The 27,899-nt window shown below is 39.5% G+C and overlaps 6 protein-coding genes across 9 annotated transcripts; 2 read left to right on the forward strand and 4 right to left on the reverse strand.

The window, feature by feature from the left end:
• The first annotated feature begins 290 nt into the window (after positions 1-290).
• LOC126799728 (flocculation protein FLO11-like) lies at positions 291-3,334 on the forward strand. Its single transcript, XM_050526986.1, has 4 exons — positions 291-650; positions 814-2,265; positions 2,450-2,654; positions 2,736-3,334. The coding sequence occupies exons 1-4, from the start codon at positions 503-505 to the stop codon at positions 2,923-2,925; spliced, it is 1,995 nt and encodes a 664-aa protein (XP_050382943.1). The 5' UTR covers positions 291-502; the 3' UTR covers positions 2,926-3,334.
• A 99-nt stretch (positions 3,335-3,433) lies between these two features.
• Positions 3,434-7,586, reverse strand: LOC126799738 (nuclear envelope-associated protein 2-like). Of its 4 annotated transcripts, none has more exons than XM_050527000.1 (6): positions 7,452-7,586; positions 6,380-6,709; positions 6,180-6,283; positions 4,304-4,765; positions 4,087-4,188; positions 3,434-3,847 (listed from the first exon to the last, which is right to left on the reverse strand). In XM_050527000.1, the coding sequence occupies exons 2-6, from the start codon at positions 6,597-6,599 to the stop codon at positions 3,680-3,682; spliced, it is 1,056 nt and encodes a 351-aa protein (XP_050382957.1). In that variant the 5' UTR covers positions 6,600-6,709; positions 7,452-7,586; the 3' UTR covers positions 3,434-3,679. The 4 variants fall into 4 exon arrangements, with proteins under 4 accessions (XP_050382957.1, XP_050382958.1, XP_050382959.1 ...); XM_050527001.1 differs by having other exon boundaries at positions 6,380-6,706; positions 7,452-7,556; XM_050527002.1 differs by lacking the exon at positions 7,452-7,586 and having other exon boundaries at positions 6,180-6,287; positions 6,384-6,796.
• A 5,792-nt stretch (positions 7,587-13,378) lies between these two features.
• Positions 13,379-16,212, forward strand: LOC126799725 (pentatricopeptide repeat-containing protein At3g53700, chloroplastic-like). Its single transcript, XM_050526983.1, has one exon. It carries the CDS (start codon positions 13,525-13,527, stop codon positions 15,709-15,711), a length of 2,187 nt encoding a protein of 728 aa, XP_050382940.1. The 5' UTR covers positions 13,379-13,524; the 3' UTR covers positions 15,712-16,212.
• A 770-nt stretch (positions 16,213-16,982) lies between these two features.
• LOC126799743 (uncharacterized) lies at positions 16,983-17,919 on the reverse strand. The gene has a single exon (XM_050527005.1). It carries the CDS (start codon positions 17,854-17,856, stop codon positions 17,173-17,175), a length of 684 nt encoding a protein of 227 aa, XP_050382962.1. The 5' UTR covers positions 17,857-17,919; the 3' UTR covers positions 16,983-17,172.
• A 612-nt stretch (positions 17,920-18,531) lies between these two features.
• Positions 18,532-22,612, reverse strand: LOC126799723 (uncharacterized). The gene is made up of 4 exons (XM_050526980.1): positions 22,438-22,612; positions 21,488-21,834; positions 19,429-21,393; positions 18,532-18,946 (listed from the first exon to the last, which is right to left on the reverse strand). The coding sequence occupies exons 2-3, from the start codon at positions 21,829-21,831 to the stop codon at positions 19,434-19,436; spliced, it is 2,304 nt and encodes a 767-aa protein (XP_050382937.1). The 5' UTR covers positions 21,832-21,834; positions 22,438-22,612; the 3' UTR covers positions 18,532-18,946; positions 19,429-19,433.
• A 1,018-nt stretch (positions 22,613-23,630) lies between these two features.
• LOC126799732 (probable L-cysteine desulfhydrase, chloroplastic) lies at positions 23,631-25,339 on the reverse strand. The gene has a single exon (XM_050526991.1). It carries the CDS (start codon positions 25,334-25,336, stop codon positions 23,897-23,899), a length of 1,440 nt encoding a protein of 479 aa, XP_050382948.1. The 5' UTR covers positions 25,337-25,339; the 3' UTR covers positions 23,631-23,896.
• Between the last annotated feature and the right edge of the window lie 2,560 nt (positions 25,340-27,899).

A 27,899-nucleotide genomic window follows, 5' to 3' on the forward strand; every position in this document is an offset into this window, starting at 1 on the left:
GCATCCTTTAACATGGTCCAACAAATCCCATTCTTTTAGCAGCCTTTATTCAGAGGCTAGCTGTTTTTGATGCTCATGACTCATCTTTTTGCATATGCATTTCTTATTGCCTGGGGATTCCAATCTCATGATCTTGTTCAGCCCCAAAAAGAAATGCAGAAGATTTTGAATTACTTGCAGTGGGGAAGGTCTGTTTATACATTTCATGTGCATCTGTTTAGCCACTAGTTTAGGCCTCTTTATATCCTGAGCTTATATCTCTTTGGGAAAGAAAAAGGAGCATAAAAGCATTGTTGATTCTTTCTTCTGTTTTACACACAGATGGTCTTCATTCTCCAAATCCTTCATGACAAAGTAAACTTATTTTCTTCATCTTTATCATTACAACCAGTCATCTTTCTTTTTACCACTTTGCCTCTCCTTTTCTCACATCACCTTTATCTTTAACAATTTGATTCCTCAGCATCTCTAAGAGCTTATATTCACTCCAATTTGATGTGTAATGTTTTCAAATCTCAGCCATTATAGGAATAAAAATCCATCTGTGTCTCTCCATAGAATCACAGCAGCACCTCACACAACAATGGCCAAATCAGCTTCTAAATGCCTCTTCTTATTCTTTCTGTCTTTCCTTTGTAGATGTTCTTCAGGTAAGTAACACTTAACATTAAGTTCAGTCATTATCTTTACTTTATATGAAACCAAATCTTTATATGTCTATCACACCAAATTACTACAATTGGGTTAGAACTAGTCAGTGTAAGAGTTTGAAGTTTCTGCATTTTTTTTCTTTTTTCTTTTCTCTCCTTGCAGGAACTCTGGTTGGTTTCTCCTACCATGCTAATGGAAACACTACAACTTCGTCACCAAGTAGAACAATATCATTTCTGAAGCGAAACAAGATTGCCCCGTCCCAGATTCGAGTATTTGTTGAAGATCATAGGATTTTAAGAACTGTGTCCAACACTGGTGTAGCTGTTGATCTCTACTTGAATGAGGGCCATCTTCAAAACATCATAAATTCCAAATCCACTTCAATCTCAGGGCTTAAATCATATATAATGCCCTTTCTCTCACAAGTAAAGATCAAAAGCATCATAGCAACTAGTGGTGACTATACAAGAAATTATGCTCTCCCTATGCTTTTATCCACCCTGAAATCTATACAGTTAGTCCTCTCTAGTATCCCAGCTGACCGCGGATCCAAGGTCTCAGTTGCATTTCCTTTGTCATTTTTAGAGAATGTCAGCATCTCACATGGAAGAGACCTGCATAGGATTTGTGACCACATCAAACAAGTGAAATCTGCTGTCATTGTAGAAGCCAAAATTGATGGAGAATTGAGTATGGGTGAAAGGTTTGTCCATTCGATGATCGAAAAAGCCAGCCTTGCAAATTCTCTTTTTCCTTGCAATGATGTCCCCTTGCTCTTGACATTCAAGAGTCCAGCAGTTCCCAGTGCCACTGAAGTAGCCGCATTCGCCAATGAGGTCTCCAAAGCTTTAGAATACAACACTCATCTTACCAGTAGCATAGTTGGTCTATATGCACAAGTATCTCCAATGGAAGATTTTGCGGAAAAAGAGATGAAAAGAGCAGAAGAACAGCTCTTTCCTTTGTCTCGCCGAGAACTCTCAAGCAATTTTCTCCTCAAAACCACTTTACATGAAGCAGATGACTCCCCATCAATCTTCCCTACAACTCCCATTTCCACAACACCACCAGTAACCACTCCATACATTCCCACACCAACTATTGTCACTGTCCCCTCTACTAACCCGGTTACAATAGCTCCAATCAATCCTATACCTTCCACCACACCTATTACTGTGCCTTCCACAAACCCTGTGTTTTCACCAATACCAGATGCCAATCCAACCACAGCACCCCCCATCACAGTTCCAGGATCTCCAGTAGTAACCAACCCTGTCACAACTTACCCGCCGCCTACTGGAGCCGTTCCTGTCACGACACCAGTCACTAATCCGGTAACACCTCCTGCAACAAGTACTAATGCTCCTGCAGTTCCAGGGCAGAGTTGGTGTGTGGCCAAGACTGGAGCATCAGAAACAGCAGTTCAGGCTGGTTTGGACTATGCTTGTGGAAAGGTAGATTGTTCACAGCTCCAGCAAGGTGGGAGCTGTTACAGTCCAGTTACTCTTCAAAACCATGCCTCATATGCATTCAACACCTATTATCAGAAGAATCCAGTTTCTACTAGCTGCGACTTTGGAGGGGTTGCCACAATTGTTACTACTAATCCAAGTAAGACACCTTTGTTAATACGTTTTTGTTTTGATAATTTTACGTGCTAGTGTTACACATAATTTGGTTAAATCACTTAACAGTCACTAGAGTTAGAACATGAGCATGCTACATGTGTGTGACTAAACCTTGCTTGCTTGCTACTATGAAAGCCACACTATTTGAGACTCGCATCGTTTTACAGGTACTGGTTCATGTACATATCTATCATCATCGTCGTCATCATCAACAACCCCAACACCAACACCAACAACTCTAACTCCTCCGGTATCAACAACTCCATCTCCAGAACCAACAACTCCAGACCCGGCAACTCCGCTACCAGCATCAACAACTCCTCCAGCACCAACATTTACATCATTTCCACCACCAGGGGACGGTGTATCAGGGTAAGTCTTATCTCATAAGTTTCAGAGCTATAATATATTAAGCAGTCTATAGTCACTAACTAGTTTCATCTCTACTTGCAGCTCTGGGACTCCACCTTCAGTTTTGAATTCAAGCAACCCAGCATCATCAGGAACCATGCCACAGTTTGGGATGGACAGCTCTCCTGGTTTTAACAGCTCAACATCCTCATCGGAGAGCTTGCGGCCCTTTGTTAGTTTTATCTTTTTAGTAACAGCCTTAGTTACTAAATTAATGGTTATTTACGTATAGAAGTATGATATCCTCTCCCCTGAAAGGTTACTTCAAGCTGTGTAGATAACTACGTATGCAAGCAAGGAAGCAAAGCAAGTGGAGGAAGCATGTTCTAGATGAAGGTGCGTACTCTTCTACATCTATATTGGGCTGCCATGGAAGTACGAAATTACAAACTCGTTGAGGTTGAGACTTGAGATGTGTCAATAGAGTTTTGTCATATTGTATATCTTTTGGTTGAGTATGAGTATTTTAGTTCTATGTAGTGAGGTCAGGGTAGTAGATTTAATGTTAATATTGCTTCAGACATGTACCGACAGCGCAGTAGTAGTGATGACCATTCAGTTTCTATAAACAGCTAAGAACAGGCAAAATCGAAATATAACATTTCGAGAAGCAATATGCATTTACACTAAAATATGTACTGGCTCATTTGACTGATAATGATGCGGATCCCCAATCATCCTTTAACATGAAACTTACTACTATGATGCAGAATGACTGATCATGATGCAGCCCCTAATCATCTTTTAACATGAAACTAACTATATTGCAGACTACAGCGTACTGGCTACAATGCCATACACAGATTCGATATCCATACATACACTAACAATGTGGTTTGACGGGAGAAAAAAATGCGTCTCTGCTCTGATACACAAGGAGAAGCTCTACAATGTGCATTTGCATTTCTACTAGCAAAATGCCCACTGCAGCTATTCCTAAATCCTCGACTAAACTTGTTTGATACTTTTTATACATAGCAACTATTTCATCGCTTTGAAAAGACAACTAAGATGAACATGGACATAGAAACCACAATTTTAAAACCAGAGGTTTCCCAAAAGTTTGGTTTTTCAGCAGATGAAGCTCCACTCACTCCCCGTTGTTGTAATTGGTCTTTGAGCTCTTTCAGAGCTTTGTCTCTTCGCTCACCCATCTAGCACAGTAAATAATTGTCTAGATTTAATATATATTATACATGGAAGCAACTAAATATTTAGGAGAACAGCATATTTAACAGTTTCATGCTCATGCTAGTTCCATATGAGGGCATAAAGCTTGATTGAATGCATGCTCTAGATTTGAGTTTAATTGCATAGAAGTAAAAGCAGGCAAGTGAAAATTTAATTTGTAGCTGAAAAGAAAGGAGCACTCGATAAAGAAACAAATGCTTACCCTTTGAAGCTTTCTTGTTTGAGCACGAGCTTCCTGAAGGCAGAACTCCAATTTTAATACCCTCTTCTTGAGTTCCTGATCAGCTCGCCGTTGTCTCTCCAACTGTTTCCACAAACAGTCGAAGCTCAATGTTAAAAAAAATTTAAAAGGCATTATGGAGAAAAAAAGCAAACAATGTATTAGTGGAATAAGTGACACTGAAAACAGATGCAGTTACCTGTGATTCCAACTCCTTAGTTTTGAGAGTCCAGTGAACAGACATGATACTGATTTCATCTCTAAGCCTTCCTATTTCTTCATCCTTTATAATTAAAAGATTATTAAGCTTCTCGATATTCTTTGGAGAAACCTCATCTAGTATTTTTTTCAGCTCACAATCCTTATTCACCCCCGCTTGTGCAACAGCTTGCATAATGTCCTGCTCAATTCTCAGAACATCATCTTTGAGTTGCTTTTGCGAAGACTCTCTTACTTCGAGATCCTTTTGTAGTTTATCCAATTGCTCTCCTAGCCTAATTATACATTCATCTTGCTCTTTCAAGGAACAATTTTTTTTATCTATTTCCTTTACAAGTGCTAGACATTGGAGCTGTGCTGATTGAGCTGATGCAGCACAAGTATCGGCAGTTGCTTGAGTGGCTGCAAGTTGTGACCTCAGACCATCCAACTCCGAGAGGCACTACATTCAATGTTAAAAATTATAGTCAGGAAATTTGTAAACCCTAAACACCAACTAGCAGAAAGTAAAAAGAAAAAGTTTGATCAATTAATTTGTGACTTATTGAATTGTTTGGAGACAACAGAGGATATCATCTAAAATAAACATTAATCTGCATAAGACGCCTTAAAATGCCAAATCTCTTTGAGCAGAGGCTGCAAGCTTTTTGCAGCTAGTGACCACTACTGACATGAAATTCGGAAATTTTAGCCCATAGACCCAATTACACTTTTCAACTCTCCAAATTACTCAGATTTCTTTACCTTCTGCACATGTCATAATGGTACACTTCATTACTAATGTTAGGCTAAAATACCGACAAAGTCTTGCAATTTAGTCATGATTGGGAGTGTGAGAGATTTATATGAGGGAAAAAACTTTACCGAGATAAAAAAAAAAGGGTAAAATTAAAGGACTTTATGGCCTCTATAGGAAAATTTTCAACCCTTGAGAATAGAAAACAATAGCGCTTAACAACACTATAACAATCAAAGAAAAAGCAAACTTATAAAATTTATGAAATAAGAGAACAGCATAAAGGACAGACAACAGTTATTCTAAAAAAAAGTAATGTGGTTCCACAAACTAGGCCAAAAGGCACGGACATCATAAGTATAAGTAGTTATACTTATATGCTTAGAAGGTGTGTTTATCATTAATACTACTGTTTGCCCATATGCAAAGACTCAATAAGGAATATAGATCTTCTCCTCATTATTAAAGATGGTTTATATCCCTTGTGAAGGCCAAGTCTATAATGAGGTGTGATATGCAAACTGAGACTATGCTTGGCTTCTCTAAATAGAAAACTCAATAACATCACGTGCATTAAATACAAATAAAGGATTAGACGGAAGTACATTGTTGTTATAATTTGGATCTATCACACAACAATATCACTAATGAGAGATATAAGTGCAGACTTCAATTGGAAAGACGGTTAGGAAAAACCTCAAAATTGACAGCTCTTTAACACCCTAATATATTTCCAAAAAGTTCCAAACTTTCATGAGTTGGGCCATATCTAACTCTTCTCCAATACCTTAGTATAACAAACAAACTTACTTGAATTGTCCGGTACAAGAGAATGAAACAATAATAGAAAATCATCAAAACCCCTCCTCCTATGGGCTCCGCCAAAAACAAAGTAGAAAGGGTCAAAAAAGCATCCTCAATGATATGCATAATATGTGCGGCTCAATTTGATCATTTCAAAACATCAAGATAGCAGTAGAAAACAAATAATAAATTAGATCAAATAATAACAACAACAAGAACTTGCAGCCATAATTACTGAATCATGTCCAAGTATAAAGGTTCTAAACCCAGATTTAAAAACTAATGAAAAAAAAAATCTTGAGATATGAGTGGGGACCTTCTCAGTTTTAGATGTCGAAGCCTCAAGCTGTAGATTTCTCTGTTCTAATCTCTTCTGCAATCTACCAATCTCCTCTTCCATGTTTTTAGCTTTTGTCTCTACTACCTGTACAAAAGTCCCAAATCACTCAGAAACTTTGTAAACAAACCCTACAAACAAAAGGAACCAACTTCAAGATCCCAAAATCAACATAACACATGCCTGTCTTGTGAGAGTTTCTTTCACGTATGACTGCTCCTGAGAAGCTAACCGGCTCCGGACCTGCTTCAACTCCGACGCCAACGACACTACGTTCCGGCGAAAGCTCTGCTTTTTCTCATTCAAATCCTTCAGCAATGGATCAAACTCATTGACCGAAACTGACGATGAAGAAGAAGCAGATGAGCTCGGCCGAGATTTCTCCGAAATGGACATCATAAATTACAGCAATATTACTGACACTGAACCAATCCCTTGCTGCTTCAATACAGTCAATGAAGCCAATATGGGCCAAATTTCAGCGATCTAAGCCATTACCACCATTGCTGCTGCACATAAAAGCGGTAGATATGCATTAAATTGTGTATGGTCTCCAAGAAAATGAAGTTTTGAGAATATGATTATTAAAAAGAAGTAACTTTCAAAGTAATATAAATAGTTGACGGATTTAGCTTCAGAATATGAAAAATTGAAGCATACTAATTCCACAAAATTTAATATTTATCACGCAAATAATACACTCCCTCCTCTCAACGTCAAACCTACTATTATGAAGAGAGAGAAAGCTTAGAGAAAGATTCATGCCGAGCCTGTGTCGTCAGTGTCGACCTCAACTAATAAATTATAGTGGGGACTGAAGAGGAGAGAGAAGCCTCAAAATGGGTCTATGAATGTAACAAAATTTGAACTGAAAAGTCTCAAAGACTCGAACTTTGAAGCTTGAGATGAATAAAGATGGCATCTTTAATTTTCCGAAACACTAAAAATAAACAAACAAATTTTAATGAAATAAAGATCCATAAAAACCACCATTCTAAGCTATTTGAGCTTCAATTGACCCAGAATATTATATTTTCAGAATCATGCATGAACTATAACCATGAAAAAGTCCTAAACTTTAAATATAATGAATTAAAAATTGGCATTTGCTAACCACCACATGCAACTAGACCTTCCCAGAAGTTCAAAACAAAACCCAAAACCAGATCCAAGCCTCTGAGCAGATTGCAACCATGAGCTGATGTACAAGATGAGATCAAAGAACACACAGAGAGAGAGAGAGAGAGCTACCAGGTTTGGAGTGAGACCCAGTTTCAGGAGAGCCAAACCCACTTGGGGAATCTCTGTCTGGTTTTACCTAAATGACTTACAGACCAGAACAAAAACACCTCTGAAAATCTGAAATGAAACACTGTTTTAGCAAGATGAGAACTAATAATCTTTGGATCAACGGTGATGGTGCACTCATCCGACGGCTGAGAGTGGAATGAGGATTGGAGACAATGGGGCCGAGAAATTAGGGTTATTAATGAGGGATTTTGTTTGCTTGATTATATGATTTTTTGTCTTATCTAGGCCGTGACAGAAGCGGGTTAGTTGCCGAGGCTGTGGTTCGGGGAGGGTTCGAGCCTTGCCGAGGCCAGCTGTTGGTCCTCGTGAGTTTGGGTCAAACCCAACGCGCGGCAAATCCAAATTTCGGGGTTCAACCAATGAGGGCTTCCCACCTGTTACCATTTGAACCACGTTTGAATCTTTCTATTTTTGAAAATGACTCCCTATCAGAGAGTCATGAGACTCATGCTCAATGTTCTCTGAGAAAAACATTGCAAATTTGAAACGATTGCATGAACTGATGAACCAAAGTTGTTCTTTCTATTTTGCATAGTGTAGTGAGGACTGTTAGGTCGCAAGTGAAGCGGATATTGCCGAAGTATTGTTGATAATAAGAGGTTTGAGCTGATTATAGTTTTTTAAAATTATATCTTTCGTAAGGAGCATGTGTAAATTGCTCCCGGTTCTAGGGTGGCGGCTCACTCAACCATCATTTGTACGTAAGTGTTTATATTTTCATTTAAGCTCATTAACTTGTTACACTTAAACTCTCTACGTAAGGGTGAACCCTGTTGCTAAAGACCTGAGTCCCTGATTTCCAGTTTCAATCCTGTTGTTACCTTTCTAATTCTATCTGCATATGGCGCCAACCTGAATCTCACAGCAAACAAGCAAACAGCATTAGGATTGTGGCAGTCACCATGATCTGAATTAACAAAGAAACATAAGATGCATTTAGTATCGATCATCTCCTAAATAGTTTCATGGTTCAAACACTACAACTACATAAAGCAGTAAAATATATACATTTTTACATGCTTACTGAACCAAATTGGTGGATGAATCAAGGAACTCACAGAGAGCTCCCAAAGCACCTCGGCTCCCGCGCTTCATTGGTTGCACAGCAGCCTGAATGATGAGTAACATCAGTTACATCAGTTATGTACTTATATATTTCAAAGAATTAACGAACCACATAGTAAATGGGGGTAAAGTGTAACTATATATGCCCATATGATAGAACATTATCATCATATCATCTTCACCTATTAAATACAATTCTTTAAGAGTTTTTGCTTTTTAATGCCGACCAATATATTGTAGACTGTCAATTTTGTCTTTAAACAATGTAGTATATGTTAACACCTCCCCTGATCGGGGTAATTCCCGGTGGGATTCCCTTTCATTCCATCCACCACGCCTGTCGGGGTGAGCACAGCACGGCAGGACATTGAGCTGGCAGGACAGACCACGTCACCTCTAACTCAAGCGTTGTTGCCGGTGCTGCCAAAGTAGCTCGCCAAAGCAGTAAAAACATATTGTACGAGCACTCTCCCACATCGGGAAATGGAAGCAACACTTCCCCCAACACGCCTATAAAGACAGCCAGAAACCTCCCAAAAAAGGATAACGTATCACTAAGTCCTTAACTCATGAGCTTAAGTCTTGACTCAGATCCTAAATTAAGTTTCAGAGAGTCATAAGCCGGCGCACCACTAGTCCTTGACCTTAACCCTGGATTTGTGTAGGTTAACCGGACCAGGAAGATACAAGCTGCGTAAACAAGACCCCCGAATTTGTACTCACAACAGTTGGCGCAAGAAGAAGGGTTGCTTCGGTGGGAGTTTGGGGACTCACCAAGTTACTTCGGATCCATAGATACTCCGATTGCTAGTCAGCCTCCGGGCCTAGCACTGAGATCCTAGGTCACCTACCAATTTTCTCCATATCCATGGATGCTCCGACTGCTAGTCAGCCTCTGGGTCTAGCACTGAGATCCTAGGTCACCTGCCAATTTGCTCCAGATCTATGGATGCTCCGACTGCCAGTCAGCCTCCTGGTCTAGCACTGAGATCCTAGGTCACCTGCCAATTTTCTCCAGATCTATGAATGCTCCGACTGCTAGTAAGCCTCCGGGCCTAACACTAAGATCCTAGGTCGCTCCAACTCGGGAATTCGTCGACAATGGAAATTTAAATTCCCCACCCAAGAAATCTCCTTGACTGGGGACTTGGAGACTTGTTAACACCTCCCATGGACGGGGTAATTTTTGGCGGGATTCCCCCTCATTCCGGCTGCCACGCCTGCCGGGGTAAGCCTAGCACTGCAGGACATTGAGCTGGCAGGACATGCCACGCCACCTCTAGCTCAGGCGTCGTTGCCGGCACTGCCAAAGTAGTTTGCCAAAGTATTAAAAACATATTATACGAGCACTCTCTCACATCGGGAAATGGAAGCAACACTTTCTCCAATGCGCCTATAAAGATAGCCAGAAACCTCCCAAAAAAAGGTAATGTATCCCTAAGTCTTTAACTCACAAGCTTAAGTCTTGACTCAGATCATAATTTAAGCTTCGGAGAATTATAGACCGGCGCACCGCTAGTCCTTGACATAAACTTCGGATTTACTGGTTAACCAGACCAAGAAGATACAAGCTACGCAAAAAAGACCCCCAGATTTTGTAGTCACAAGAGTATACATGCATGCCATATAAGATTTTGATCGTTCATGAACTCAAACACTAGCGTTTTGTCACTTTTGGTGAACAAAATAAGATGAGTACTGCATCTTCCAAGTTCCAACAGATGACACTGATCTCATTACTTGTCTTCGGTCACTTCTACAATAACCACCCATAAAAGGACTCCGGATCAGTTAAAGAACAGGTGCGCTACTTATAGAGGCAGTGTAAACATGCCCTGGTCTTGCATATTTATGTTACATATTTACACTACACATCCATATTTTCTCTTCACTCAAAAACCTAAACTTGAACCCGAATATAGATCAAATTCGGCTATTTCTTCCTTAAACTTGTACCTAGTTCACTACATAACATTTGGTGATTACTGGGAAGTGTGTCACAAAAGGTAAAATTGGCCAAACTTTTTGGAGGGCAAAAAAGTGAGATAATGGAAGGCAGCAGGAAGGGTAAAAATGTTCGTGCGCTAGGTAGATTAAGTTCGCCTCACCCATTTGTCTACTCTCTCTCTGTTCTTTCTCAGTTTGGTCTATCTCTTGAGTCTTAGTTCCCTTTTTATGGAGACTCCGTGATTTGTTTGTTCTCTCCGCCAGTTATTCACAAAAGTTGTTTGGTTCCCGCATTTGGTAAGTCTTCAGAACTGAATTAGATTGAATTTTTTTTTCGGTTGGTTAAGATCGATTGTGGATTAATCCTATGTTGGGGTTTCCATCAGCAAACTCGATTTTACGAGGCATTAGACTACTACTGTTGACCTTGAAACACCATATATATAAGCATTTGATAATATTACGTTGGACATTTATTGAAAGGGAAAAACGAATACATGATTTCAGTAGAATCTCATATACGTTTATGTTGGTGTCAGAACTCAATTGGGGCATGAATTAGTGTTTAATTGATATTCTTAGTAGTCAATCACCAACTTTTATATTATGGATCGATACTTATATATCAATTTGAATGCATCTATATCGGTCTTGGTACTTCGAGTTTGATTTTCACCGTTGTTGCCGGGTCTCTTTTGTTTGCATGATTCTGTTTTGTTGTGATTACACAAAATTTGAGTTCTTTTACTTGGTTTGGTGTTCTACTGTAGGGATCCACCTGTGATGGTCATTTTTCAACTGTGAGTTTGATTCGAGAGTATTGATACTGTTTGCTTCTATATTGATTTTATTCTTATAAAAAGTTGAAAACTAAAAGTTTTTCTTTATATTGTTCATCGCATCTGCTAAATTGTTTCTTTTCATGTTTGACAGAGTGATGAGCGGTGTTTCTACAGTTAAAATTAGAAGAAGGTCAGTTGGATCTATCTTGCTTCATAATTACCGTTCCGTTTTGTGTTTAATTTCTTCTGTTTGGTTGTTTAATGATAAAAATCTTCGCTAAAAGAATAAAAATTTACCTGTCAAATAGTTGTTTCCAGTATTCAATCAACATATGCATGTTCCTTTTCCATGCATCATTATTAGACTATAGTACTGTTACTTAATTTTTATCAAGTGCAGTCATGTTTGTCTTTGGTAACGTTATATCAGTAGATTTAATATGTTCTTTTCTGGGACAAAATCAAGTACATGAGAGAAAGATGGGATGGTCTATTCTTAATTTCCTATTTTGTGTAGTCTGACGTCAAATTCGACCCCTACGGGACAAGTTCAATCTTTTACTCTTCTATTATTTGACTTGATCCTTTCGTTCCTTACTGGACAAATTGGCCTCGCTGATACACGTTGCAATTTGGACGGGACTGTTTTTATTACTTCCAAGCATCAACAAAATCGCCATTGCTAAAATCTTCCATTCTGATGTTTCGTCTGAAATATTAGGGTAATATGAACAAAATAAAAACACACCAAAGTTATCAGTGATGCCTTATATGATTTTGTATTTATCTTGTTGCTCCACTACACTCAATTTAGCAAGAGCTATCTATATGAAGAAAAAATCATGCAACGAATGGGGTTCTTATTTGTACAAAGTGACACTTCAAACTTGGGTGAGAAACAAAAGCGTATCTTCTGCTTCAAATGTGTTCTGCTCTTTTGTTTTTTTTTTTGAGAAATATCTGTTCTGCTCCAGAAAAAATGTAGGTTCATCAATTCATAAAATGCTTCAAATGGACGAGATTAGCTAATTCTAAACTACTACAAAAGTTGAGTTGCCGATCATGTAGTTAAATCTCTAATTATTCAATTTGCTGTAATTAAATGGCCCACTCAAAAACCCAAACCATCATCTACAGAGGGGTACAATTGTCTTTTCAGCGGATCTTTATTTTCAAAACATCAGTAATTTACGTATATCCGAGCATATCCGGGACTATTGAAACTTTATTAGCTCTAATATTCATCGGATTCGCTCGGAAATGCGTCGGAAAAGAATGAATACGAGCCGAGAACGTGACGAATACGCTCTCTCTAGTTAGCGAAAAAACTTTTTTACTCTTGTGTAATGCATACTGCTGCTATCAGGCCCAGCCTATAATACCCGACCCGACCCAAAGGCTTAGTAGTACATAATCGGTATCGACACTTTTTTCTTCTTCTTGTTGTACGAAAGAAACAGCAGGACCATTAGAAGAAGAGATATACAAGCTAAAATGGCCAACACGATCGCCGGCGGGATTTCATCGGCAACTCCCAGGGTATCTCAGAGACCCATTTCACGATCTTCCCGGCGGTTTTCCACCGTCAAAATGACCGTCTCGCTCGACGAGAAGAAGAAGAATTTCACTCTTCAAAAATCCGAGGAGGCCTTCAATGCCGCCAAGGTACAATTCACTCCTCTACCTGTTTCGGATCGGTAGTCAGTTATTAACTTGTAGAGTTGGAATCAATCCTTGGGAATATGAGAGTGGAGCAGTTGGAACTAGTTGATATACAAACAAAAAGCAAGCACTACCGTCATCTACTTGAGGAACGAGGCAGTGAATAGGTTTGCCGTCATCGCAAAGGAAGAGAGTACAAGTAGCCAGTCTTGTTTAAGAGTTCATCGAATTGAACTTGCACATTCTCATTTAACTTACAGTTAAAAATTTAACCGATATTCTATTCGAATTTTACTTGGCAAATATAACCTATATTCTCGGTCAAAATCACTTTCACTTGCACAAGTATTTGCCTATTTGGTCAGTGAAGTCGTTTCGTTGAGAACGCCGAGAAACAAAACCATATTGGCACTTCATCACGGCAAAACAAAGAAGGTTCGGATTCTACACAAACTTCCTGTTTGGTTCTTCATCCCCAGGTCAGTGATCATCCTCATTGCATTTAAGCCGCTATAACCCTCTACAATAGCATAGCAAAGTGTTCATGATTTCTTGCAATGGCTGTAAAGCTCCGGCCTTTAGCTTTTTCTAAGAGAATCCCCATCTGGGTTTCTTCACGTTCTTACCTTTCTTCAATTTCATGCGCCAAAACCATTGAAACTGACCCAGAAAACAATCCAGACCCACCTAATTTATCTGAATTTGAGCTAAATATTCAGTCTTTGAGGAACAAGCTTGTCCCTCAAAACCTGGTCCGGGTTTTGGATAACACTGATGATTTGAGCTCGGCAGTGAAGCTGTTCAAATGGGCCTCGCTCCAAAAACGGTTTAGCCACACCGCAGAAACGTATTATAAGATAGTTTTGAAACTGGGATTGGCTGGAAATGTTAAGGAAATGGAAGGGTTTTGTCACCATATGGTCAAAGATAGATGTCCTGGTGTTGAAGAAACTCTTTTGGAATTGATTGATGTGTTTGTTAGAAATGGTAGGCTAAGTGAGGCAATAAGGGTACTTGTGAATATGAAAGCAGGTGGAATTAGGGTCTCAGTTGAGACATTTAATGTTGTATTGGGTGCTCTTGTGAAGGAGAAGAGGGAATTTCGAGAGGTGGTGCTTGTTTATAAGGAGATGGTGAAGGCAGGGGTGTTGCCGACTGTTGAGACTTTGAACTTTTTGATGGAGGGTTTGTTGGAGACTGATCGGATTGAGTCGGCTTTGGATCAATATAGGATAATGAAAAAGAAGGGTTGCAATCCTAATAGTAGAACATTTGAGATAATTATACAGGCTCTTTTTACAAAAGGTCGTGTTGATGAAGCTGTTCTTGTTTTAAGTGAAATGTTTGAACTTGAATGTCAGCTTGACATGAGTTTCTATACATGCATTATCCCTTTGTTATGTGGGGAAAATAAAACAGCAGAGGGAATCAGATTGTTTGAAATGATGCGAGCTTCAAATGTTATGCCAAATTTGCTGATCTATGAAGTTCTATTACAGTGTTTATGCAAGCACCTATGTTTAGATGATTCGATAAAGGTTTTAGAAGACATGATAGAAGCTGGCACAATGCCACCCAGTAATGTGATTGTGGATGTAATGAATGTCTTTTGTACACTGGAAAGGATAGATGATGCTTTGAAGTTCTTGACAGATAAGCATATCCTTGAAACTTCTGCCTATAATGTGTTGCTTGAAGGTTTCTGCAATACTGGTAAAATTATCATAGCAAAAGATCTACTTGTGGAAATGTCCGAAAGAAATCTGGCTGATTGTAATTCTTGGAATATTCTCATTAGAAGCCTATGTGAGAATGCAAGGATGAAGGAAGTGTCTGAACTTCTTGATAAAATGGCGGTGCCATCTTCTATTCCTGATTGTGCTACATACTCAGCTCTTGTTCTTGGCAACTGCAGAATTAGCAATTACAGAAAAGCTCTTGATATGTTTTCTCACATTCGAGCCAAAGACTGGGTTTTGGATCCCACATCTTACTCTGAGCTTGTCAAAGGTCTTTGCCTTGTGGAATTGGCTTGTGAGGCTGCTGATGTGTTCTATTACATGTCTAGTAATGGATGCCCTCTCCAGTTGCCATCCTTCAATATGATGATCAAGGGTATTTGTGAGACAGGAAAGGTTGTTGAAGCAATAAGACTACAGAAACAGGCTTACTATTCTGGTACCTTCTATACAAGCTCAACTTACTCCACTATATTGGCAGGATTATCAAGATTTGACGAGACAAAAGAGCAGCTGGTTATCCTATCAAGAATGATGGTGGAGGGTTGCAATCTTGATTTGGACGCTTACTGCATCCTCATTCAAAGTATGAGTGTGCAGAATCGAGTAAAGGAATGTGCATTGCTTTTCAGCATGATGGTCAGTAAGGGTCTCGTACCTGATTCGGGGAGACTAGTTAGTCTATTATCTTGTATAGCCAAGCATTCTCAGTTGCACAGAGTTTTAGGTTCAATTCAAAAATTAATTACCGATGGTGAAGCTCTAAATTCAACAGCCTACAACATCCTAATTTATGGCCTCTGGAAAGAGGGATATAGACATGACGCAAGCCAATTCTTGGATATAATGCTTGAAAAGGGTTGGGTGCCAGATGCCAAGACCCATGCGTTGTTGATTGGGTCTGTTGTTAGTGATGAAGTAGACAGGAAACCACTGAACTATGATACTGCTAGTGTCCAAGATAATGTTGACAATATCCTTGCAGAGGGCTTAGATGCAACATGACAGAATTTTTCTTGTCATGTGGTAGTGAGGATTACTTCTCCATTAGTCGCATGGGAAGTTGTCATTCTGAACTCAAGTCAGCCATCCTCAGCCAAATTACTTAACCAGAATCCGGACATAATACACGAGCCCTGAACTCTGATGAGAAACTCTTGCCATTCTAGTGACTAATGGAGTCTACAGAGTACAGAGTGCATTTGTCTTCATCAATCCACACTCTACTATTGGAGTTGTGGTATCCACATTCTGGGGTAGGACACTCAAAGAGATATTGACGAGAATCAACTAATCAGGTCTATATAGGTTGTACTTGCTCATATTTTCTTCAGAAACTCTACTTTGTAAATGTGATTAATGTGTGGCTTGATTTTATTTTCAGGCAGTGTTTGACAATAGTAGGGTTGCATCTCTGCTAGCGTTTTGTCTTTTTGCTTGATAATATTATAGCACAGAAGTTCAGATAGAACTGTGCTGAAATTTACTATCAACTTATTATGATTGAGTCAGTTGGTTGTTTTTTTCGCCTTATGTTTTGTTTTTGATACGTTCTTGGCCTTATGTTGGCATCGTTGAGTTCCCATTTTCTTTCTATTGTCTATGGTATAATCAAGGGATACGCTAACTTTTATAACCCACTATCAGTCTGCAACTGCATTTTCTTTTTGGTTTTTATGCTTTCTAGGGTACAGAATAGCCAAGAGGTCAAGAAGGCTACCATTTGTGACTACTCCTAGAACCATAATTTTTGCGAACAATAGAACCTCCAAGTCTGCCTTGTGAATGAAGTTGATAGCAGTTTGATTCTTCATGCTTCATTAAATATTCTGCACATGCATATATGAAGTTTTAAGTCAGAAGGACCATTACTGAACATTTTAAGCCTTTTGCACCTTCTTCCTGGTTTCTTAGTAGTAGGTTATAAAGGCATACGGTTTTGGAATGGTTATACTTTGAAGGGTATACTGCATCTTGTTACTCTGCTTTCTTCAATTCAAGGTCAAAGACCTGGCAAGCAATTTTTGGATGCTGTAATGGATTGGTTACTGCATCTGGTACTTGTTTTCTATCAGTTGTTTCACAGTAGGATTATCTTTCTCTTCTCTCTTGTTACTCTTCACTTGTTACACTATTTCTGTTTGTATGGACCTCTTGCGAGCAACGATCCATTTTGCTTTGGGATTTCAATAAAGATTAGCTGGTTGATCTATTCGTACTTATTGATTTGCCTCAGAGATACCTCTTGTTCTTAACTTGAGAACCAGCCTTGTGCAGAAAGAAAAAATGATAATCCAGAAGAACCCAGAGGTTTCCATACATTAATAATCAGACTCTACAAATGCTATAAAATTGCTGCAGATCGAATGATATCTCCTCAAATAGAAACACATAAACAGCTGAAACAACACAGGCTAAAAAAAATACACAGTCGAAAATCCACTAACAAATTCTCACTCTTCAGCCTTAATGAGGTTGCTTAGAATCCAAGTCTCCATTAGCTTCTTTATTAGACAATGCAGTCGGCGCGCCATTGGAGGAACCAGACACCTGGTCCGCCGCCGGTCTAGGCTGCGCGGCGGCGGCGGAGAGTATCACAAACCGGTCCAAGGCCTCGCGGGCGCGCTTCCTGGCGGCGGCGGCCTCGCGGACTTTGCGGTCGGCCTCGGCGCGTGCGAAAGCGACGGCCTTGGACATGGAGTTGGCGGCGATGGTGGCGGCGCAGAGGAGGACGGCGGCGAGGCGCTTGTCGAGGGTGTTGTTGTTGGTATCGAGGCGGAAGAAGGAGAAGTTGGGGGCGGAGGAGGAGGAGCAGGGAGGGCAGAGGAAGGGGGAGGGGGAGAAGGCGGCGTAGGGAGGGAGGCAGTCGGGGTGGGAGAGGGAGGGGCACTTTGAGCACGAGACTAGGTTGGGGGCATTTTGGGGATTTTGGTGGAAGAGGAAGCAGAAGGGGCAGAAGCTTCCCGGGTGGAGGCGGAGGACGCAGGAGGTGCAGAGGCGGCGGAGGACGGCGCGGTAACGGACGTTGTGTAGGATCCAGCCTTTCTTGGTGCCGCAGTTGCTGCACTCTTCTCCTCTTGCGGCTGACCCCGGTGGGGCTACGACGGTGCCGTTGGGAGTGGGGTTGTTGGAATTAGGGTTCTTCTTCATTGTGTTTTTGTTTTGGAGGGAGAAACTGAGAAACAAGAGAAGAAGAAGAAGAAGAAGAAGAAGAAGAAGAAGAAGAAGAAGGAGGTGAAGTAGTCAAAGTTGGAAGCCAAGTCTTTTTGTTTGGTTTTCCGAGAAGTAATAAGGATGTGTGGGCCCGGAAAAAGTACCGTATCGTGTTATCAGAAATTCAGAATCTCCGAAGCGGTAAAATTATTTTACCTCGTTAACAGAACAGTTGTAGAAAGTCTCCGTTTCAAAAAATGCAAGAGGGATCACTAATCTTACAGGATTAGAAATTACTGGTGAGTTTCACCTATGAGTAATGCTAAGCTCTTTACTTTACAAATTATTACTAATTCACAAAGTCTTCTTATAGTAGCTAAATCACCAATCAGTGATCAATTATACTTGGGAAAGCGTTTTCTTTCTTTACTTACTAGTAATTATTTTTACTGATCGGACCTCCAATGATCATGTTCGTTCCAGATTTTCACTTTTTACGGCTGATTGCCTGATTCACGTCCTTCAGGAGTTCATCTACAAACTTGTTAGACGTTGTCCTCGACGATGCTAGCAATGGTTCTATGGATGCTTCCTCTTGCGACTGTATTCACTGTAAACCAAGGTGTTAATCAAGTTTGTAACAAGTCTAAATCTGCTGTTGCTTGGAGAAAAAATTCACTCACACTGTATTCAAAGTTCATATAAAGTCTTAAAGAAGATATGGTACACCCTATAATTTGCAAGCTAAGATTAATATATCTCAGCTGCAGAAGCGGCATTCACAATACTATGACAGTAAGACTACATGTACCAGATGTTTCGCATCCACAGTTCCAACTTTCATAACCTTAAGCTAAACTATAACATACTACCTCAACTAACACTGATAATTTACCAGACGCGCTACTGCTTTTCAACTTTGTTGGAAACCCAGTTTAGCAAAGCTACTCAAAAGAACTGATAATTACAAAAGTACAAGTATTACATACATTCCTTGACTTCTTATTAAAACTGAGTAACCAGCTCCCTGCAGTTCCACTTGACGCTGGTTCAGAATGGGGTGCCTCTTGTTCTCTGATACAATCCCCTATTAACATGAACCAAGGAAAAGGAAGCACATCAATCATTAATATATATATATATCCCATCCAATTACACCATATGATATAAAAAGACACACGGTCAAATCTGATATGTAAACGCCTTCGAGTCACAGACCAACATCAGGGAACTCTAACTTAAGATACAGCACAACGGCTTGCCTACAAATGCACATCAACAATTCAGCATGTCACTGTGACCATTTACCATTAATAACAGAGGTTTACTATCAGGCTCTCACACCAACTTGTATGAGAGCCTGATAATTTACAAGATTAAACATAGAAGCCAGACCTGCAAAATGAGTTTGTATGTTGCTAAAGAACAGACACAAATCAATAAGCCAGTAAAATCACATAGGCAGTTAAACAACCATGTTTTTACTAGCTTATTGGCAATTGCTATTACAGCACGTGATAATTGCATACAATTGAAGCATTAAACGTTTTCAAAGAAAGTTATACTTACAACGGTTAATACTCTAGTAGTATTTCTTTGCAAGTGGACTTGTTGTGCCCAAGACCCTTGCATCTGCTACACTGGAGCTGACGCTTATTCATTTCCTGTGGTCCATATTTCTTGGTAGTTGGCCGTCCTGGTGGGCGGCGGGTTGGAGGAGGGCTTACTGTTACTGCTACCTGAGAAGTAGTTTTTGTCACAGGAATGTCTACTTGTGGAATGGGATGTATTGACTCTGAGTATGTCAATCTGTAGTTGTCAGTTGTAAAGAATCGTGAACAATAATCATATGGGTTCCGACCCGTACAACCAATGACAGCAATTGCATGACAGCATGGTAAACCAGTTAACTGCCACCCTTTACAACTACAGTTCCAGCAATCTACATCAACAACTTCGATAGAGTCACCACGAACCTCAAATGTGCTACCAGCTGAGAGTAGCACTTGGAGGTTTTGGACTTTAACGGTTTCCTTTTCTAGCTTTTCCTCCATGGATGGAGTTAGCCTTGTCAACCATTGATCAGAATCTGCTCTTCTTTTGTAGATCAAGTCCATAATCTTACCCCTAATCACATCAACCATCTGAGTTATTGGTAGCTCATGTGCATCTGATGCCCAACTGTAAAACAGCTCTCCAAAATTAGATGTCATATGATTATATCTGGCACCCTTAAAATATGCATTCGCCCAGTTGTAAGGCTCACTTTGTACTATCCAATTGTAAGCTTCTAATGAGATACTCTTGATGCTCTCAAGACACCTTTGGAAGTTATCAGGAGTAGGTGCATAAGCCGCAGCATAGAAATCCTCAACCATGAGTCGCTTAACCTCGTGTGAGAATTGCCCTTTCAAGTCTCTGATAAGTTGCTCAGTCAAGTATCGCAGGCAAAAGCCATGGTATGAGTCTTTGAATATTTCAGCAATTGATTCCCTCAACCCCTTCTGTCTGTCTGCCACAAAAGTTATTGGACAAGAAGTTGAAAATGAGGACTTCAGCTGTAGTAAAAACCAATTCCAGTTATCATCACTTTCTGCATCCACAACAGCGAAAGCAACAGGGAAAACCCCATCATCCCCATCTGCAGCAGTTGCAGCCAACAATGTGCCTTGATATTTTGACTTTAAAGGAATGCTGTCAAGAAAAAGGAGAGGCCTGCAACCTTGCTGGAATCCAGACAATGAGGCATGGAATGAGACAAAGAGCCTATGGAAACTGGAGTCTTCTTTGGTGGTAAATAAAGCAAAACTACCAGGATTAGTCTCCATTATCTTCTCACAGAAAAGGGGTAACTGATTATATGCATCTTTGTATGAACCCTGAAGCTGCTCCTTTGCTATTTCTTTACCACGCCAGGCTTGAAAGTAGTTCAGCTGGATTCCATATTCTTGCTTGATGTCATTGACGATATCCTTGGGCTTGTAATTAGGCAAGTATTTTAACTTTTCCTTAATGATACTAGCCACCCAACTCCTTGTTGCCTGATGCCCCGTTGTAGCAACAGCCCCATCACATGTATGTGTTGGATTCATCTTCTTAATACATATTAACTGAGTTGTAGATAACCTTGATGCATGAATTCTCCAAGGGCAGCCTTCAGCCTTGCACTTAACAGTCACACGATGACTATCATTCTTCTTATACCTAAAGGCAAACTGATGTGCAATGGCATATTTACGCAATGATTCACGAAATTCATGAACACTATTGAATCTTTGACCCACGCCCGTGATGGAATTTTGCCACTGCTGTGCACCCTTAGCATGTTTCTCGTCAATGGAGCCAACAAAAGGGAAAAGGGGTGACATCTCAGTGGGTAGATCAATTTGTGTATCAATATGGCTGGTATCATCTATAACATCAAGAGAGGCATCTAGTGGGATATCTGGCTGGGGGGTATCACCAACAAACTCTGAAACATCCAGAGATACATCAACTGGAACCACAGTTTCCGACAAAGTTGTTCTGCTTGACCTACAAAAGAAATCCAAGAAATTCTGAAAATTCACCATAAGGAATACTCACAGAGAAGGTATTTAAGTACTAGCTTACATATCAGGAGGACTACCTACTGGCAGGCATGTTTGAGACCTCAGGTGCAATTGTTTCTTCCATGACATAAATATCGACTGTTGCAAAGTCATCATGGAATTTGATCATGCGCATGAGATCCTTGTCATTTGAAACAGTGATCAGGGTCTTCTTGTTTCCAGGGAGGAAGTACTTGATGGACATATTATTGCTGCTGCAACCAAACATCTCCGACACCTCCATTTTGAACTCATTAAACTTCACCCTTTCATCAATGTCAATAGCATGAGCGTCACCGCCTTTATATGACAATGTACCATCTTTCTCAGAAGAAAATTCACCCCCTGACTGACAAATTGTTATAATTCTCTTCCCCTCCATGCTCTGCATCAGTAAAAAAGAATAATCAACTTTCTTTCAAAAGTCAAAACCTTATATCAAAGCTAGTCAAGCTATCAATACTATGTTACTATCTATCTTCACTTCACAACATTACCAGAAAGTAACTAGCTCATTCTTATTAAATCAAATGGAGCTCAAACCCAATACATACTAAGACATAAACTGCAGGACCCTGACTTCTAATTTACTCTTTTTACCTGAGCATTATGATAAAGTAGCTTTTGCTCACAAATCGATCGATAAAGTAGCTTAAATTTTCAGTCTTTCAACTAAATGCTTCAAACCAAACATCATCAAAACCAAACAATTCAATATCCGAACCCAAAGGAATAAATTCATAGCAGAGATCCTAACCAGTTAAAGTTTCAAACTTTATCAAAGATCAAACTGATTAAAGCCACCATGTGTTACGCTCCTCAAATACTAGTAATTGGGTACCTAAATTTCAATCCAAAACGCATTGGAATCTTCAATTGCAGTAGCTACGAACACGAAATTTACAGAAATTCAACAAAGTACATACACGTCAGATAATCTAGGAAACCCTATTTTGTGCAATTGATGTGAAGAATTGAGATGGTTTACCTTGAGGAATTGAGATTGAGGTTTGAGCCCTCAGTGCCCACTTCGATTTGGGGCTTTGGCTTTTGGGCACTCACCTTTGAACTTAGGGAAGCCACGACACGATCAAAAGCTGAGAGAGGAAGGGAAGAGACTCTTCGTGTTTCATTCGGATAGCGCCTTTGGCTTCACTCTCCATTGGACCCCATTGGACCGGACCATATATAAAATAGTGAACTTTCTTCAATAACTTACATCGTCTAAGGTGAATCTTTTTTTAGGTTTATATGGAAGGATGCATCTTTTATTAACGAATTTATGTATGTTAGGTTTATAGATCTTATAAAAATCAATTGAGTTTGTCAGCTAATAACGTAGTGGGGTCCATTTTTATTATTGGTTAAATAGTCCGTCCAAGAGAAATAGAGAGTTATAAAATGATGTAATGATGTTCTGTTTCGGCTAACACAAATTTACTAAGTTTATGATTTCTAAATAAATTTCAAAGCTTAATAAGTTTAAAACCCCAAACGGATGCAATCAAATTTTTGATTTGCTCTATGTTTATGTATTATCAGACTTAAAGTTAAAACTTGTTGATCATCATTGACACAATGTGCACTTTGTGCAGCATCACATCATCACCATTAAAAGATAGGTGTAGAGTCTAATGCCTTGATGAGGAAGAATGTGCTTACCAAGTATATTCAACTCGATAAAAATAACATACTTGCTGTGAAACTTTGTTTTGCTAGAACTCCAGTCTGGTGGCCATACTGTGATCTAGAAAATTGCTTCAATATGACAATATAATATGCTGTTTCAGTCTAAGTAGACCTCTAATTAGTTACTGCATTTTTCTGTTACTTACTGTGCGATATAGAGCTCCATATACCTGTTAAGGCAAACACAGAGCTAGTTTATCACTATTGTCAGCAAACCTGTAACTCGTCTTCAAATATCTGATGTTTTTAGCAGGGTAGCTATGAAGGAATGGATGTGAATCCTGATTTAACTTACAATTATGACTAGGGCTGTAATCATTTTCTTTTGTCCATTAATTTTGGTGCCATGAAGATGCCATGTTCCAATTCATGGTAGCAAGAATAAGCAACATACAGTCATACAGATCAAAAACAGCTCAATGGAATCAAACCAACAATAGTCAAAGCTGAGAAAAGTATCTCTTCTGTTCATACAAGCAGCTTCTGCAGCAATTTGTTTCTAAAATGACTCTAGAATATTAATGGTACTAATACCATTGCGAATAGCAACATGCAGGATACCGAGAGGTAATAGCTCCTGTAATCCATGCTATGGACTTCTTCAGGCTTCACTGAACTGAAGATTGATTCACATGAAAACCCATTTCTAATACAAGTAACGTAAACAGATCCACAGAAGTTTATAATGCATAATTTTCGGTTTTCTGCTGCATGAAAAGTCTAATAGGCTGAAGACAGACTATATATACACCTAAAGATCAAGTATAGGTGAACCCATCAGATACAAGTTGATTAATTGCATCTCTAAACTTATAATAGTCATCAACTTTGTTGTAGACTTGATGAGAAACTCGTGCATACCCCGCTGGTGTTGCAACCTCTTCATGTCTCGGCATCTGGTAATATATATGGACTTCAACACCAAAATTCTCCCTCAAATGTGTCCTTAACTTCAAAGCATCATCATCGCTTGAAACCCCCAAGCAAGCCGGTATTCCCACCATGATCATGCTTGCACACATATCCGGTGGAGTCCCAAGATTAGTTCCCCAAGCCTTTGCCAACATGTTCCCCATCTCAACAACTGCATCATGATTCCTCCTTCTGATTCCCTCAATGCCGCCTTCAAACCTATTTGTGAACTCCACAGCTGAAGGAACAACTAAAGAAGGACTATAATCCCTAGTCCCTATCCAGCCACTTTCTATAGCCAAACCTTTACCATAATCATGAGACACCATAGGATGATGCAATTCTGAATGTGTGACTGACTTCCTACAATATAAAAATGCAACCGAAGCCGGGCAGAAGAACCACTTGTGCAAATTACTAGTATAAAAATCTGCCCCAATTTCTTGCACATCAACATCTACACACCCAACACCATGAGCCCCATCTATGAAAACTTGATCAACACCTTCCTTCCTGCAAACTTCAACCAATTTCTTAACTGGAAGTACAACAGATGGCATGGAGGTAACATGATCAATCATAGCTAACCTAACCCTTCTTCCACCAGCCTTTTCCTTCACCAAAGCCATTTGAAATTCACTAACAATTTCTTCACTGGATTTCACTGGAAATTGAAATGGAACTTCAATAACATACCCTCCAGCACGCGAAAAATAGGCCTTGATTGAGTTCTTCACTGCGCCATAAGCACACTGCAGTATGATGACAGCATCTCCTTTTTTGAATTTGCCTTCAGAGAAGGCCCACTGCATCTGATGCAAGACTATGGCAACTGCTGTGGTGGCATTATCTACAATGGAAATTTCATCAACATCCTCTGCATTGATGAGGTCTTTAACTGCTTTTCTTGACTTGAGTATCCCCTTCTGGAGCTCATTGAAGTAGAAATGATCCGGCTGGCGCAGCCACTTGAGTTGCCATTGTTGCAATGCAGCGATAACAGAAGCAGGGGAGCAACCAAAGCTGCCATTGTTTATCCGGGCAACACCCGGATCATGATGAGAGAATTCAATTTGAATTTCAGAGTCTGTAATGAAGGAAGAGAATTTTGGCTTGATGGAGAAATTGGTTTGAGTGTCAGTATGGTTAAGGTTGCGGTAATAGTTGTAAGATGATGCCCTTGATAGATGAAATGAAAGCTTGGGACCCAAGATTTGGATATTTTGTTGACGAAGAAGTAGATGAGGAACATAGTACCTGTAGAACATGATTATCCTAAGAGCCATGACCATCCCCACTCCAACTGAACAGAGAACAAACACCTTCAGATTTATCCCACGAGCAAATTCTATGTTTACCACTGCAATATGTCTAGTTTAGCTATATTTATTCAAATTAGATGCGAAGAGTGTTGATAATTACAACTTTTATTGTTTAAGGTCACTATCAGGGTGGTGAGAGAGGCCTATTTTCTCTTTTCTTCTATCTGTTTTGTCTTTGCTTCTATCAATAAGTTCAAAAATTATTTGATTTTTAGCTTTTGGCTAAGGAATAATACCGGACAATCAGTACTAAAGATAAAAACTAAACCAACTATTCAATATGAAGGTGTAGGAAACAAGGAATAAAAGATTTTCATGACACGTGTGTAGCAATCCAAATTAACTCATAATGTAAGGGAGTAGTCACAGACTACAGCAGTGACACAATGTTCAATGGAAGCTAATATAAGCATGACTTGAGAGAATTACTCAAACTGGGGGGGGGGGGGGGGTAATCCAGCAATCTTCTCCCATGATTTGAGACTTCTATCTTTGTAGTCTATTTTATACAAGGAAAATTGAGTTATAGGGAAGCTCAAGCTGCTGAGGCCTTCATCCAGAATAGCGACTTTTTTTTTTAGCTTTCTTTCTCTCTTCTTCTGTCAGGTAGCCATAAAGGAGGCTCAAATGTGGCCTAACAGCTGCGCAGGACAGTTTTGGTTCATCAGTACATTGAAATGTGGAGTGAAGTTAGACTGATAGAGTAGCATATAATTTGCAATCTAATCTTTATAGTCAAAATGCACAGAAAACCCTGCCATTGCAAGGATTCGCATCTATGATATCTTATGTTACCTAGGGAATGGAAGTCCATTTGATGATTCACACTTCAGATCAGATGAACATAATCATACCGAATCGATCAACAGCATTTCGATGTGCTTCTATAGATAGATTGTATATATCAAGATGTCTGTCTCACAAAGATCAGAGACCATGATGAACAACTGAAAGATCCTGAGTTGTTCTAAAGGATAGTGTAACAAGTTTGACATGCAGAAAACAAGAATTAGTTGAATCAATGGATCGTCGCCTCACACTCACTCTCACAGGACAACATTATATATCAAACCTAGCTAACCTTACAAAATATTTGCTTTCTCACATAGCTTATGGATAGAATTACGGTTGAACAGATGAATTATCTCAATAATCATACACAAACCAGCTTTATAATGAAAAGAACTTACCATTCATGAAAACGAATACTCCACCAGACTTTCCAGTCGCATAGTCTAACTGAGAAAAAAAATTTAATTCATGGGAAGTACTCTGAAGTTGATCTGAATGTACAGTCTGATAAATATGAACACTAGGCTCAACTAAAGTGAAAGCAAGATGACAGAAACTGGATTATTAAAGGTGCATGAAAGAATTTTACTTGTTTGATACTATTCGCTGTATAATCAGCATATACACATGTATACGCTGAAATTAAGAAGCCAAAGAGAACTGAAAAGTTCGTAAGTAACAAATCAGACAAAAGAAAAAGAACAATAATTAATACAAATATATACCTCGAGTGACACCTCGGAAGATGACTCAACGAGGAGGGAAACACATTGGAAATAGGAACTCATGGTAACGACCTGAGCAACTTTAGCTTCGTAACTAACACAAGACTGGAGAGTTTTGAACTTGTGGAGCATATCCTCATACGCCATATGATTGGATCCAACAACGGCAATGTGGGGATCAATGTCAGGGCCGCCGAACTCGGCCTGCAGCCCCTTCATCACCTTCTTAATCCTTAGAGACATTTCCTCTGATGGGATAGCCCACACCGAGTATGAGTAAGTTTTCTTGTGAACTATATCATGACTTAGTGGCGGAGAACAGTACTTGAATGCTGCCTCAGCCTGTAAAAGAGCATGAAACAACTATAATCTGCAACAGTTCTACATTCTTGAACCAGTAAAGTGAATATATATAATATCAAGTTATCAACAATATATTTCAACATGCATACTGAAAAATTATGTGACATTTGATCAAACATTTGAAAAAAAAAAAAGAGAGTAAAAACTCATACTTCGGGTGTAGACTATCTGTGCTCTTGAGATTTTGCCTCCCAAGAGGGGAACTATACTGTCCACATACACAATAGCATCACAGTGAGTCCCGTTGTTTTAAATGGGAAGATTTGTAAGCTTCTTGGTGCCCAGATTATAAGAGTAGAATACGGCTGTGCTACAATCAGTCCTTTTATACTCAATCAAAAGAACCTGGTCAGTCTTCCAAAATATCACAGGCTCTGCAGGGAGATCAAATGTTATGTGTTTTGTCCAAGCACCACCATTAGGACCACCAAGTTCATCCAGCACCCATATAGCACATGATTGTTCATCACGAAGATGTCTTCCCAAAAGAGCAACGGAGTCCTTCCACACAAAAATGCCCTTCTAGCCAAGGCAATAATTCATCGATGGATAGTCAAATTCATCGATGGATAGTCAAATTCATCCGGTAACAATATATCATAGAATAACTCATTCCCAGTATCAACCATAATGATAACTCCCCTAAT

This window comes from Argentina anserina, chromosome 6 (assembly GCF_933775445.1).
Source record: "Argentina anserina chromosome 6, drPotAnse1.1, whole genome shotgun sequence".
NCBI lineage: Eukaryota > Viridiplantae > Streptophyta > Magnoliopsida > Rosales > Rosaceae > Argentina > Argentina anserina.

Coding starts and splice junctions, on each gene's coding strand:
- LOC126799728 (XM_050526986.1), top strand. CDS start 503: ATGTTTTCAAATCTCAGCCATTATAGGAATAAAAATCCATCTGTGTCT. Junction 651..813: donor CCTTTGTAGATGTTCTTCAG/GTAAGTAACACT, acceptor CTCTCCTTGCAG/GAACTCTGGTTGGTTTCTCC. Junction 2,266..2,449: donor AATTGTTACTACTAATCCAA/GTAAGACACCTT, acceptor ATCGTTTTACAG/GTACTGGTTCATGTACATAT.
- LOC126799738 (XM_050527000.1), bottom strand. CDS start 6,599: ATGATGTCCATTTCGGAGAAATCTCGGCCGAGCTCATCTGCTTCTTCT. Junction 6,284..6,379: donor AACTCTCACAAGACAGGCAT/GTGTTATGTTGA, acceptor TTGTACAGGTAG/TAGAGACAAAAGCTAAAAAC. Junction 4,189..4,303: donor CTAAGGAGTTGGAATCACAG/GTAACTGCATCT, acceptor TTGTGGAAACAG/TTGGAGAGACAACGGCGAGC.
- LOC126799725 (XM_050526983.1), top strand. CDS start 13,525: ATGGCTGTAAAGCTCCGGCCTTTAGCTTTTTCTAAGAGAATCCCCATC.
- LOC126799743 (XM_050527005.1), bottom strand. CDS start 17,856: ATGAAGAAGAACCCTAATTCCAACAACCCCACTCCCAACGGCACCGTC.
- LOC126799723 (XM_050526980.1), bottom strand. CDS start 21,831: ATGGAGGGGAAGAGAATTATAACAATTTGTCAGTCAGGGGGTGAATTT. Junction 21,394..21,487: donor TCAAACATGCCTGCCAGTAG/GTAGTCCTCCTG, acceptor TTTCTTTTGTAG/GTCAAGCAGAACAACTTTGT.
- LOC126799732 (XM_050526991.1), bottom strand. CDS start 25,336: ATGGCTCTTAGGATAATCATGTTCTACAGGTACTATGTTCCTCATCTA.